Here is a 14658-nt window from a genome sequence, read left to right as displayed (position 1 = left end):
CTCCTAAGATTCTGTGATTCTGTGAAGACACAACATTTCCTTATTGCAGCTAAAGTATTTGCAAAATACTGACTAACCAAACTGGAATGGTGTTTACTTTTATTTTCTCCTTCATGAGGAACTGGTAAGGTAGATTTTTCACTTTTCAGCTCTTCTGTCCAAATTTCACAAGTACTACAAGATTGTCTAGTGATTTGTAGAATACCATTGGCTAGTTTTAGAAAGGGAATGCCTAAGCCGGTAGACACATAGCCTCCAGTGAAATCTGAGCCTAAGAATCAGACCTCCTATTTCCTGTTCTTGGCAGTAGCATCAAATCAGCATTCTAGTTTACAGAGGCCTCCCTTTTATTCAGTGTGCTTCTTTGCAAACTAATCAATAAGATCCACTTTACATGAGTATGACAAATCATAGTGCTTTCAAAAGCTTTCTAAGAATGAAGGGCAGAATGCCTAGGAAGTGTGAAGTATGGTAATGACAATGATGGTGATGATGATGAAAGGACATAAAGAGTGTTTGTTAGCCAAACCTGTCAATGTTAGGTGTATGTCCCCTACTGTGCTTTGCAGCTACATTGATCATTAATCATGCAGAGAGCTCAGAAGGTAATCTTTTAATATTTTGTTGTTAAAAAGCAGATAAACTTCAAAAAAGGGGAGTCCAGGACCAAGTTTCTCCAGAATCTGGAATGGTGCTGTCTGTCAAGCAACAGGAATTATTTCAAAGAAATGAATGGAAACCTCCTTCAAGAGGGCAACAGCCTATTTTTCAGGTAATGTGCATCCACGTTCTTGTAATATTTAATCATCTTCAGAAGGCAAACTTCTCTCTTATAAAATACCCTCACTAAGACGTATTAAATTCAGCTAAATGCCTACACCAAGACAGTAGAGACAGTTAAGCATTCCTGAAGCCTCAGAAGAGGTGTTTTAGAAAGCCTGAGTGGGAAACACCAAATATAGGTTGCTTCAGTATGGTCCTTTGTAATAAAAGAAGTCAGACGTGCTTTGCATTTATATTTGCACAAAGGCAAATAACTCTCTTCGTGTTTTTGCTATAGAAGCAAACACACTGATCCTCTTACCTCAGATCTTCTGAGAGCCCATTCATGGGCAAAACCACTGGTACCCACTGCACTTGTCTCAGATGCTGTTACAACAAACCGAGACCAGACTCTACAGCAGAAAGCCCCAGTTTTTCACAACCACTTGTGTCCTTCACCTGCTTTTCACCCCCTTGTTTCCTCAGGATGGATATCAGCTGTATGCTGTCTCTAGCTTCTTGTTTGACATCACTTCATTCCTTTATGCTTATATTGAAGAGCATGTAGTACCGCATTGGGTGCTGGTGAACACAGAGCAAAGCACATTTAGGATCTGGGAGCTCCCAGCAGTAATTGCACAGTGCAGTTATGGTGGATTGAGTGGTGGTGGGGAATTGTGGAGTTCCCAGAACTGCAGCTCTCAAACAATCCTCTCAACCCTCAAGCAATCCTCTCCCTTTGTCTACCAAGCCAGTCATTTCCCTGTAAAAGGTTGCAGGCTTGGTTGAGCATGACTTCCCCTTGGTAAAGCCATGCTGACTACTCCCTATCACCTTCTTGTCCTTTAAGTGCCTGGAAATAGTTGCCAGGGTTAGTTGTTCCATCACCTTGCTAGGCATTAAGGTGAGGCTGACCAGCCTGTAGTTCCCTGGGTTCTCCTTCCTGCTCTTTTTGAAGATATGAGTGACATTTGCTTTTTTCCAGTCCTTGGACACTTCTCTCAGTCACCATGATCAATCAAAGGTAATAGAGAGTGGCTTGACAGTGACACCTGCCCGCTCTCTCAGTACTCATGGGTGCATCCTATCAGGGCCTGTGGACTTGTATTTGTCCAGTCTGTTTACATATTCTCTAACCTGATCTATTTCCACCAAGGGTAAATTACATTTGTACTTACATTTGTCCAGTCTTTTTATGTATTCTTAACCTGATTTATTTCCACCAAGGGTGCGTCTTCCCACTCCAAACTTTCCTCCCTAGTCACAGGGGCTGGGATTCCTGAAGCCTGGTCTTGCTAGTAAAGGCTGAGGCAAAGCAGGCATTCAGTACCTCAGCCTTTTCCATGGCCTGTGTCACCAGGGCACCTGCTTCACTGATCACAGGCCTGATTTGTTCTCACTATTGCTTAGAATTGCCATACTTCTGGATACCATACTGTAAAACATATTTCAATAAGGGACAAGATACACTTTTTGAAGTTACCTCTTGGGAACTTTATTGGCAGTGGAAAATTTTTGTTCTTACATAGATAGGAAGTTATATTCTACTGCAATCTGTACTATGCAGCAGGTAGATGAGCCTATTTTAAGTGTTTCTAAGAAGGATAACAGAGAGGAATAGTTAATGTATTTACCATCTAAGGAAAGGATACTTAGCTGCTTTTTCATTTATGTAAGAATACACTATATAGTGTTCAGTCTCCCACCGTGGAAAAGTTTGTGGATGTCTTACCATGCTTCTTTTTTATCATGTGGTGGCAGCTAAGACAATCACCTTCTCTCCATTGGTCTTATGAGAAATGGAAAAGACAGTCTTGTCACAAAGTAGAAATACAGGGATGTTTCATCACAGTAAGGGCTTTGAGGAATGAAAGGCAAGCTCCCATAGGCACATAATCAAAGAGATGGTGATACGAAATAGCACAGTGCTCCCCTGAAAGCAACAGGCAATGTGTATGCTGCCCAGAACTGCATCCCAGATTCCCCTTGCTCTCACATGTCAAAATAAGATTCTCCTGGAATTAATTCAGTGCTTTAGGCTTCAGAACAATGGAGTGGCTCTAGGGCAATGACACTGCAGGGTACAAAGCCCCATGCTGATTGACTCACACAACAATATGGGCTGCTGCTGAATGACAGAAACTGATGAAACAGGGGGAAAGGAAAAGACAATGGTAAGATTACATATGCCCTGAGAAATTAGGAAGTTTCTGGGTTATATGTAAAAGGATTTGGAGAACTTACACTAACTATGCTGTAGACAGTCTGCACCATGCAACTCAGTCTGGGGAGAAGGACAGGAAGTTAATTCAAACTTGTACTGATACAAACGAAAGTGGGTAAATTAACATCCTTTATTATATTTTCAGCCACAGAGCTCCAGATTTAAGATGGCAGAAAGGATTAGAGTACATGGCCATTACGGTCATTACTATGATAAACTTGACAACTTGCAGAGGAAAGCTAACGTACATTACGACCTTTCTCATATCACCCAAAGACTTGAGGAATACTATGAACTAAAAGGACAAGTTGCACCTCCACCCCCACCACCCGACTGGTAAACTTTTCTCACTCTATTTATTAGTAGTGAACTGTTTTGAGTTATCAGCCTTCCTGATTAGGTAACGCTGGACATGGCTCATTCAGTATGATTCTCTGCTCAGTCTTTGGTAATTTTTTTACATGAGTTTATTGCACAGCAACCTAGCTCCTGTTCCTGTCTATACAGAAGTTCCTTCTGAATGTATTATCCTGATGTTTGACATGTAATTGTCAGCATGTCTCCCAAATCTCAGCATTTTATTGGGTGAGAGGTAAAACACAGGCTTTTTGTAGACTTTCTGATTATATCAAGGATAAACACTATCTTTCCTTCCTGACAGGATCAGAATGATAGAAAGAACAAAAGCAGATCTCCACTTGAGGGAACAGAGTGGGAGGCAGGCCATGAAAATGTTTTTTTTTCCCCGCAAAGCTTATATTTTGTTTTCAGATATAAAGACCCTTTCTCCAGCAGTTTGTTTACTTCAAAGCCTTTCTCTTACAAAGTAGAGGCACAACCTTTTCATTACTTTAGAGATTGCCTGTCCATTCATGATTGGCCATTTTAGGTGTGGTTAAGCTTTGAAAACCTTGAGAAAGGAAGGTAACGAATTTTTAATACTGCCTATTTTTGGATCCTTCCTTTAAGGCTGGCTGAATAATTAATTTTCGTTCACTGACAACAGTGTTTAGAATGTTTCAGTTAAGGATCATGGGCTTTGGAACATCTTGTCTGAGCTGAGTTTCTTGTGCCTTATTTAAGAACAGAATCGATTCAGTTTGACTCCCTGGGGCACAAGTGGATTCTGAAGGTAGGAACTGAAATAAATAGAAATAGGAGAGCTTACAAGTGACTGCTGGTTATTTTATACCAAAAAGAGACGTAAATGTTTAAAAACCACAAAACTATGCAAACACAAAGTTAGGCTCATAGAATTAGGTACGGAGGAGAAAGGAAATAGAAAAGTTGTTGAATATACAACCTCCACTCTGACAATTTTCACTCATTTTCAGGATCAGGAAAAACAACTTTATTTTCCTTAACACTTTCACATACCATTTATCGAATAATAGGTGGAGAAGGATTCTGCTGCACTCTTCAGAAGGCTAATGTAACTGAAGTAATAGGAAGGGGAATGCCTGAAGTAGATATGTTTTCTTTTTGTTATTTTGCTGTTGTTTCATATTTATTAATATTTTATCCATTTTTATATATTAATGTAGTACAAAGAGCCCTGTTTGTCATATGTGATAGAATCTATGGAGAATTATTTGTGCAGAAGTTAGCAGAGCCTATGAAATAAAATGTAGTATATGAACATCACTTTCTTCTCCCAGGACTGCAGAGTATCTTCAAAGGCGTTTTGAAGCCCAACAGTACAAGATTAAAGTAGAAAAACAGCTGGTAAGTAAATACTGAACCATAGAATAAAATATATACAAGAAACTGAATGAAAATCCAAAAGGTGATCTGAAGTCTTTCTAACAGCAAACTGATAGGTAGAAATTTCTGCTTTAGCATATTCGCTGATCTGCTCCACAATGCTCATTTTGAGGTTTTATTTTCTGAGACAAAACTATAGCAATATAAAATTCTGCTATAACTTTTTCCTCCAAAAATATACACTTGCTTTACTGCACTGTTCAGTGGAACAGTGACTACTGAAGTGAGCAATTTTAAATGAGAATTCCTTTGCTCTGGGATTTATTTGTACATCTACAGGGACTGCGACCATCTTCTGCTGACCCATATAATGACCAAATACAGCAGGAAAAAATAAAGGAAGAGCATCTCAAAAACCATAAGCGGGACATGTCTAGAAAGAATGAAATGAAAGAACAGGTAAATGAAATAACTTCCTTAGCTGCTTACAGCTGTCTTCTTACACTCCTTGACAACAGTATTCTTTACATAAGAATTGATTCTTTTCCATCTGATCACTAGCAAAATATGAGCTATTTTCATCTCGTTCCATCTTACATAAACTGGTGAAGACTTGCACAAAAGCTGATGTCAGTAGTCATTTTGTAAGCCATGGCCTTGATTTTGATTTTACTTCTACTGACATTAGAGGAGTTGCATCACTTAAACTAATTTTGCAGGACAATAGATCCTCACATTTACAAATCAGAGAAAATAGTCATATGTACATTAGTCATGTATGTATATCCACTGTTAATAACACATACTATGACATTTAGAATGTGACATAATACTATGTGATACATACTGCTTCCCCAGTATATTATAACTTCTGGAGATTATTTTATACAGAAACAATATCCTTCTATGGTTTTGCTTTTGGGTGACAGAGAAAACAAACTAAAACTTCTTCCTTAGATGAACACATGTAAATACATGTGATCTTTCTATTTTTGATTTATGAAAAATCTCAGAGTAAATATGAGTATATTAACTTTTACATAATGATTAGGCTTTGGAATAAGAACATACTTATAATGTACCCATTCTTCGGAGACTTTTGCTGTTTATGTCCACAAAGTCTGTACTAAATATGCCAAGAAATGAATTTTTACAGATTTGTCCTTTTGTAACAGGCAAATTGGGATAGACTCTCATATAAACAGTGACAGAGATGTTCTTTAACACAAAAATTATCTTTTAGCCAAATTTGAAGTTTTTGCTTGAAAGCATAGGAATGTTGAAGCTTCTTTAAGAAAGGATTACCAGGTTTTGTTTCATTTTGGGGAGCAGGTTGCAATACAATAAATAATACATTTTTTTTGTTCTCCGGATTTCCAGTCCTCTATTTTTGGATTGCAGCCTTAGAGTCATTACTCAGCCAGTCCTCAGGTTATTCTTGGAATTAGCTGTTTTAGATATAATTCTATGGAAAATCTAGCATGAAACAGTCTGGAAAACTTAAAAAAGGTTAAAGTCTGGAAGAGTTATAACTTCAAAGTGTCCTATTTTCTCATATATACACAGTTTGATATCCATAGAATATTTTGTTATTTTGTTGCTTCTGTATGTATTTTTAATACTTATGTATTCTACTTTACTGTTCTTTAATAGGAGTACCTGAAACAATTGCAGAAAATTCGGGAAGAATACCACAGCAATATAAAGGAGTTCAGATTTAGAGCAGGAGTACTCCAGGTAACAAAAGTCAAACATACACACAGTCATATTTCCTTTTCCTTTTTTAAGCTAGTATGCTTAATTAGAAATTGAAATAAACATTTTATAAAAATGTTTCATAGGAGAACCAAAAAATACAAGATAAAACGTATCATGTGAGGCAAGGGAAAGCTGAGGACCAGTGTGTCACCAAGGGTACAGCTGGAACAGGAGAAGAATCACTTCAGGTATCGGTACCATCTCCCAGTCTAAACAGAACTTCTTATGCAAGTCCCACGTTGTCTTTGATTCACTCTCTGACAAATCTGAAAAACAGTAAAGCTTAAATCTCACCTGATGCTTGCGCCACATGTGAAATTCTCCCTAGATTCTCTTCATGAATAGCCTGGAAAGTTTGTTTGGCTGAGTCCTGACTTGTTTATTAGGATTATCTTCAGTGATTTTCTTGGAACCTGAATCTGGCTCTGAATGAGGTGAATTCACACATCACCTGACAGGATAAAGTAGGTTATAGGCAACCAGAGCCATGATAGGACGAAAATTAAATTCCCAGTAATTTAATGGAAAATGCATGGTAACGAAAAAGAAACACTAGATTTTGCACCTGCTTGATGTCATCTTAGTTCATGGTCCCTCTGTCTACTGGAGAAACTGCATAGATATTTTTAAAAAAGTAAAATCTGTGAATTGTTGTGGTTTCACCTAAGGTTGAGGATAAGCCCTAATTGCAGCAGATTACTGAAGGAGCGGTGTACAATTATTTACTGTGCTTTTATCTGACATGTTCTAACATAGGACATAGGAATATGAAGAGGGGTAAGTTGGTATTTTTTTCTCTCCTTCCAGGACATGGAAGAAAACTTGAAACAAGTCAGACTCCAGGATAGGCAAGACCAAAACATCTTAGAAAAGAAATATAGCACAAAGGTATCCATCCTTATTGTTGTATTTTTTTTCATTTTCTTCTTATATCTGTACATTTCAAATTATTGTGTTATCATGGTAACGCTGGAAATCAAGTTATTTGAAAGTCAATTAAGAGTGCTGGTCTACTGTTAAAAGTTCCCATGAGAAGGCAGAATCACTAAGAAATATGTAGCAGAGCTTTTCCGATCATTTGAGGGAGACTCCCTTGAGATATTCCCAAATAGTCATCAATCCCTACCTACAAATCTTTATATCAAACTGCATTAGTAGTGTATGGAAACTCATGTTTACTCTAAGTTTAAGTGAAGTCAAGCCAGGCTGCTGATTTCTTATCATTTTATTGCAAAACATTATTCTGTATAGTGCTTTTTAGATTGTAAAAGGGGATGGGAACTGAATGGGAATGAACATAAGACATCAGGAAAGTTTCTGACCGTAAGACCATTGTGAAGTGTGCTAAAAGTCTTTTGTGAAATACTGCACAGAAGCAGTACAGTATTTCAAACTTTAACTTAGTTGAGATGGTTAAACTGATTGAGAACAAGCTGTAAGAACCAACTCTGTGTATTTCAAGGACTGAGTTAAATGATTATCAAAATATTTTTTTCCTTAAAATCAGCAATATTCCAGTCTTGTGTAGTAGATGCAGTAACTTAAAAAAATCTATAAATTATATTCAGAGCAGTCTATTTTTGTCCAATTTGTTCAGCGTTGATCTTGTTCAGTTGAAGAAAACTATTATTAAATAAAATTTATTTTCCATAGAAGAAAAATGTTGAAGTTTGTTGTTCCATATAAACTGTGTACATTTAATTAAATGTTTTTATTTAATTAAATAAATTAATGAAGTGTGTGAATTTTCTTTAGGGAGGAATAAAGTTTGAAATTAATTTAGATGCATGTGTTCCTGAGGAAGACAGCATTCAAGAAGCAGAGGTATGTCATAGTTATATTCAAAGCATTTACATTAGTAATCTGAAACCGTGGCAGTAGCTCTGTGATCTGAAGTTTAATTGTTTGCATTATCATCAATCTCTACCTTTGTTATAATGAAGATTCCTATTGAAGATTTGTTGACATACTCCACATATATGACCTTCTTCAAAAGTGTAAGTGCTTAGAAGAAAGTTGAATGATATCTGGGTCGATGAAGGAGTGCAGATATTTAAATTTTGTAAATTAGACTGAGGGGAAGAACACATTTCAAAACTGACTTAGTCTGCAAATACCAAATTACATTTGTAAACGTTTTTAGTACATTTCTCTTTCTTTTCACTGTATCACAAAGCAAGAATAATATTGTGGTGAACCAGCTGTTATTTTAAAAAGGTGGGAGTGAGACTACAGACAACATTCATTAAAATGAATTTTCTAGCTGATTGACATGTAATAGCTACCTATTAAGATTCTTATTAGTATATTAGAATTTTTTAAATATTTTTACCAGCAACATCAAAGATATGATTTCTTTCTAGTAGATCTATTCTTCATTTATAGAGCACTATGTTGCTATTCTGTTGTTTCACATCTCTGCAGAGCCCCATGCAGCCCTCTGATAGGCAAATCACAATGTGACATTTGAGTTCCACTGCTTCACTTTTTGTTGCACAGTTTGCCTGTGCATACATAAGAATGGCTGGCAAACACAGTAAAATGAGAAGAAATTAATTATTGTCCCGTATTTGTTTTCTCTTTCCAGAGTAACCTATTGTTTTTTTCAGGTACTAGATAAACTTAGTGAGACTTTAACTGTTGTGGACAGTGAGAGTCTTCAGGAGGAATTGGTGGAAGTTTATGAAGATCATGTGGACAGAGCTTTGGAAAAACTATCTGGATACCAAACAGGTATTTCATGGGGAAATGCAATGCTGAGTATTAATCCTGAAAATTATATAGGAGTTAGGTAAATTCAGTAACTCCAGGCTATAGCAAGTTTATCTGATGTGCTCTCTTTATATATCACATAGTATTAGAGTCACACTGAAATCTACTTTTAAAAAATGAAGTAACTTTGCCTTCTCTTTTTCTTCCCCTTAGAGTCCAATGACATAGATGATACAAAAGAAAACAGAAAACACTGGCAATCTGGAGCCCCTCAGACACTACTGAATTTTTTAGCTGATGCTGATGTTACATCTGTATGTCCTGCTATGACTGAAAATGAACTTGGTAAGAAAGTTTTGTTTTTCAGTGAAAGTAGGAAGCTGCAGCCAGACTACTTAGACACTTTTGTCAAAACAATTCCATACCACAGTGTTCACATGATCTGTCAGTCTTTTAACTGCAGGACTTCATAATAACAGAGGTTATTGTACGTGTGAAACCACAGAATGCAACTCTCATTTCCGCCTCTAATATTGCAGTCATGATGTGCTGCTCATACATATCGAGGGCTGCATTTTATTAATTACTCTGTGGCCTGGGTAGCAATGGCTGAAAATGCCAGTCTGTGTAACTAATCAACACCACTTTCTTGGGCTTTTAGTTGATGGCACACAAGAACTGAGGCAATCAGCTGCCAGTGCCATCCCAGAGTGTGGTGGTGTTCTGATTTTACACTCCATGCTCTGGTGTTCTACACAGTCACAAGTGCATCCTCACACAGGTGTGGCTGTGGTGATGCTCCTTTTCAGATGAAGCTAACTGCTGTTTCTGATGGTACCAGTACATATATTCGCAGGCAGCCAGGTAGCTCCAGTGACTGGTTACTGCAAATGAGGGGCTCTTCCAGCATGCTCCCAGCACCCCAGATAGATGGACAGAAACAACCTGAAGAGTTTGCATGAACAGTGAAGACAAAGCAGAACAGTGTTCATTCTGCCTTAGATGAAAGACCATACGGCACACACAACAGAAACAGGAAGTTCTTTGAAGCTTTTTCAGCCCCAAGAAGCCAACAAGTTTTGAGACTAAGGGCTGCTCAATGAAGTTGCACCTGTCTATTCCAGGCCTTATAAGCAGTTACTTGAGCTTTTACTTTATTAAAATTTATGTTAGAAATTTTTAGTGACAAATAACCCAAACTATGAACTATTTTTTTACCTATGGCATCAATCAGACCAAATACTTATTAAAAATTCAGTATTCCACAAAGGCAAAAAAACCCCAACCCAATCAACAAACAGGCTCCAGCATTACACAAAAGAAAGAAATCAAGACTAGAAAGTCAGGATCTGTCAAAAGACAGTGCCAAGCCACAGTCATGCTTTTGTGACCCAAGAACTTGTCTGTCCTATAGCTGGCCATACTACTATGCCTGAAGACATCCCAAAAAACAGGAAGCAGTGGAAACAAACACCACCAGAGACACTCCTGAACATCTTAGCAAAAGCAGAGCTATCTAATGACTCCTTCAGCCAGCTTGAAGAGGAAATAGGTAGGATGTTTGATACTGTAAATTCTACAAGTTTTTCTTTAGTGTATAATTTCTTCTACCATTGGCAGAGGGTCTGTGATGAGAACCAACATTTTGAAGCAGTTGGCAAACTAGAAGAACATAAGCAGCCTGTCCCAGCAGCCACTGCTCTGCACTGTAGCTGTGAAAGGCCTCTTTCAGGGTGTTTCTCTTTTCAGTAGCAGGGAAAAGGACAAGCCCTACTTACGAACTGTTACTTCATATATAATTTTTTAATTTCCTTGTGTAGACAGAGGTAAACTACTACTGCCAGCGAGTTGGCAGGTACCACAAACCTGGATCTCACCCCTGCGACTGTTGACATTGAAGAACCCTGTAAAAAACTTTGGTGCAAATACACGTGTTTCCATAGAACAGCTGTAAATGGTAGTACATGATGGCATAACCTGCAGTGGTGACTTACTTTACAGCATGATCCATGCTGATGCAGCTGACACTGAAATTGATTCGAACTCACGTACACTGCAGCACACTTTCCTCAAGTGACAGACTGTTTTAACAATGACATTGACTTTGCCTGAAAGTTGTTAGCTATAAAAAGCCAGTGTTTTCGCTAGAAAAATGCTGTAAATGTAACCAGACATTGTGGGGATTTTTTGCACAGTTGCCAATCTACTGAATATATAATTGGATGACGGGCCTTTTAAGCCAGCTTAATTGTACATACCAAGTTTCAACAATTTTAATGGACTGTGAGAAGTATTTCATTTGCAACTGTGCAGTCAGCACTCTGTTGCTAATGATACCCCATATCTTCTTATATATTCTCATAGCATAACAAGCTCTTTTAAAACTGCCCCATCCTGGAGACAAACCAGCTACATGTACCAGCTAACTCTGTCTCCTAAGACTAGCTTTATAGCTTACACATAAAAAAAAAGAAAATTAAATTCAAACTGCTTTTCACTGGTCAGCAGTTCATAGGGCTAAAGCAAGAATAAGTCGCTCAGGTAATCTAACTGCTGTTGCTTTTGTCAGTTACATTTATTAAAATATGGCACTCAATACCCAGTTCTGTCCTGCTACTCATGCTGACATTATGGAGCACAGTGTTACCCAAATGGAAAGATTTCTTTTGGAGCACATACAGAATTTACACTAAAACAGCAACTCTTAGGGTTGTTCTCCCACCTGCAGGTTTGGGTTGCCCTTCAGTCTTTGAAGCATTTTTAGGGAACCACAGCTCCATCTAAGCAGTAACTTTCAATCTTTCCCAAAACAGCACTACTTAAGTTTTCCACTGAAAATGCAGACCTCTGTATTGGGAACTGAAACCTACTGACATCAGATTGCCTTTCTTACTTACCTTTTATAGTCCTTTGGTTATGGTCTACAAATACACTAGGTTCCACCGAGCAGAAGTTATAAAATACTGACTAAAATATATGATCAAGAATAACAGAAGCATGGTATTTACATTGTTGTAATTTGAACACAAACACAGAATAAAATGAAGCATTTACACACAATAAAACAAAGCATTTACTTATTTGCTATTACTTTACATACACTTTTACAGTTAGCTAATATACAAATCAAGGAATGTTTCTCTTCCCTTCCAGAAGGGAGATTAACTGTGTTACCTCCACAAGAAAACAGGGAAGATGGTTCAGAAACATACTCTGCTGTTGCTGTTGATGAAGGCAGACTTGAGCCAAGATCAGATGATGAAGACACGTAAGTGTCATCAGAGGAAATATCCATGCAACTGAACAGCTTTCATGAAATGACAGGCTGCATTGCCTAAAGCTTTCCTTCTGTTCATGAATAAAACTTACTGTTTTACAGAGTCTGCTAATTTAACTTTTAATTCTGTAATTGAGTATGTCACATGCCAATACTGCCTTTAAAAATGTTATGCAGAAGTATTAACACGGCTTTGCAACTCCTGCTCTCTTACCTTCTAGGTACAGATAGATAAACAATCTCATGGAGAAAGAAGAAACAGCTCACATTATGTGTGTTGCTTGTATATTCTTTGTAAATCATTTAGGAAGCATCTCAAAGGCCTTGAAAGGAGAAAGGCTTGTAACAAAGATACATTTAATTAATATAATTTTCTTTACAGCAATTTTGAAGATTCTGAAGATGAACTGAGACACGAACTGAAGGAATCTCTGGAAAAAGTGGCAACTTCTCCAGCAGAAAGAACCACAGAGTCTCCCATCCTTTCAATAAATAAAGGTCAAACAGATGAAGAAAAGAGAAGTTTACCTAGCAAACGACTTGGCAAATCTGATGATGATTCAGAAAATAACCATGGGTCATTTAGTGTTGACACACATAATGAAAAAGGCAAGCAGGAAGCAAGAGCTACCTAGAACACCAGCATAGTTCCTGTTTCAAAGCTCTTGTTTGAAATTTTAGCCACATCACTAACAAAATTTAAGGATAGCTGACATAAAATGCCAAGTATATCAACTGCTTTTCAACAGTGCTAAACGCTCAATTAAAATGAACAGAGTTGTTGCTATTTTATTTTTGTTTAAAAGGAAAAAAAAATTAGACTACTTTTCTGATGTCTGAATATTGAAATATCCTCATCCAGACTGAAATGCACTTTCACCTTTATTATTCTGAACTACCTGGGACAACACTTGCTTGAGCAAATTTCTAATTGCATACTCTCTTTAACCATTTTTGTATCATGTAAGAAAGTCTCCTAGTCAGCGCATTGTATTTCCCTAGCTCAATCAACTCCTTGCTTTAAGCAGCTCTTCCAGCTTTTCACAATCTGTAGGTACTGTCAAATCCATAGTTTCATTTACACAGCACTGACCCTACATAGTATCACCAACTGCTCAACAGTTTCATGTAGTAGCAGTAATAGCGTTCTTCCAACCATCTCTTTTCATGTACAAAATTTAATTTAATCCAGGTGAACCTTAGAGGGAAACCACATTCTGAAGACTGACTTCAGTAGCTTTTTGCACTTATCTTAGTTTGCTTAAATAAAAAATATTGCTTTGATGGCTCAAAAAAGGACTACATTAGTTTCCACTTTTGATACAAAAGCAATGTCCCATTTTTGAACGTTTTGTTCACTTTGTCTTCAGTTTAGGGCTTTAGGGCTTTATTTGTATAGTATGTAATTATCCCCTCTAATCAAGGCCCTTCTATTCCCTAGGAAAAGAAAACCTTTCAATAGAGTAGGGTTGGAAAAATACCATTAAGTTGTCATACTGTGAAAGGGCATGAGAAAGGGGTAACATAAGGATCATAGACGAGTGCAATTATTACTTACTAAAAAGTAAGTTAGCAAAAACACCGTATGATTAACCTAAAGGCATCACTGTAGGTAATGAAATCTCCAGAACCGCAATTAAAATCCCACAGAATAAATTTTTGTGACACAATATGGGACAGAAAATATGCTACAGATTCTGGAAAAAAATCTTCTGGGTACAAAAGCTATCAAACAAAAATGTTCATTTTGAAAAGTGTGACTGTGGGTGAAGAGTCATGAAATGGGGGAAGACTGACTCAGCTGCAGTAAAGTATTCAATAAAGAAAAGAACTTCCAGATTTAGCTCTGTTACCACTGAAATATTGTACAGTTGCACTGTACTGTCATGTAGTCAGCACAGAAAATTTTCAAGAGCATTTCTTTTCCAGTAAAAAAAATCTCTATTACATAAAGCAGATACCCTGACAGAGAAGAAAAAATCTCTTTATTGAATGGGACGAAGGGATTATAGATTACAGATACTTACAGGTGACACAGTCCAATATAAAAAGTTCATTTTATTTATATACCTTTTTATTAATATTAACTTATTTAAATAATGGCTCCACAGCTAACAGGAATGTTTCTTCAAAATGCTGGTCAGAAAACCTGTGCACAGACCGACGAGCGTTTTCTCTGATCTCCAACCTTTTCTCAGGAGACAAATGGAGGATGTGAGCC

At 37.3% G+C, this 14658-nt stretch overlaps 1 protein-coding gene across 1 annotated transcript; it reads left to right on the top strand.

Annotated features, from left to right (window-relative positions):
• Positions 1–468: 468 nt before the first annotated feature.
• LOC104544412 (serine/threonine-protein kinase Nek5-like) lies at positions 469–13072 on the top strand. The gene is made up of 14 exons (XM_010189276.1): positions 469–544; positions 639–772; positions 3132–3322; positions 4645–4711; positions 5030–5149; positions 6344–6427; positions 6532–6636; positions 7256–7336; positions 8204–8272; positions 9058–9181; positions 9374–9505; positions 10575–10712; positions 12344–12428; positions 12820–13072. The coding sequence occupies exons 1-14, from the start codon at positions 469–471 to the stop codon at positions 13070–13072; spliced, it is 1659 nt and encodes a 552-aa protein (XP_010187578.1).
• Positions 13073–14658: the final 1586 nt, after the last annotated feature.

This window comes from Mesitornis unicolor, unplaced genomic scaffold, assembly GCF_000695765.1.
Source record: "Mesitornis unicolor isolate BGI_N332 unplaced genomic scaffold, ASM69576v1 Scaffold27577, whole genome shotgun sequence".
Classification (NCBI taxonomy): domain Eukaryota; kingdom Metazoa; phylum Chordata; class Aves; order Mesitornithiformes; family Mesitornithidae; genus Mesitornis; species Mesitornis unicolor.
This window is presented reverse-complemented; position numbering and strand designations above follow the sequence as displayed.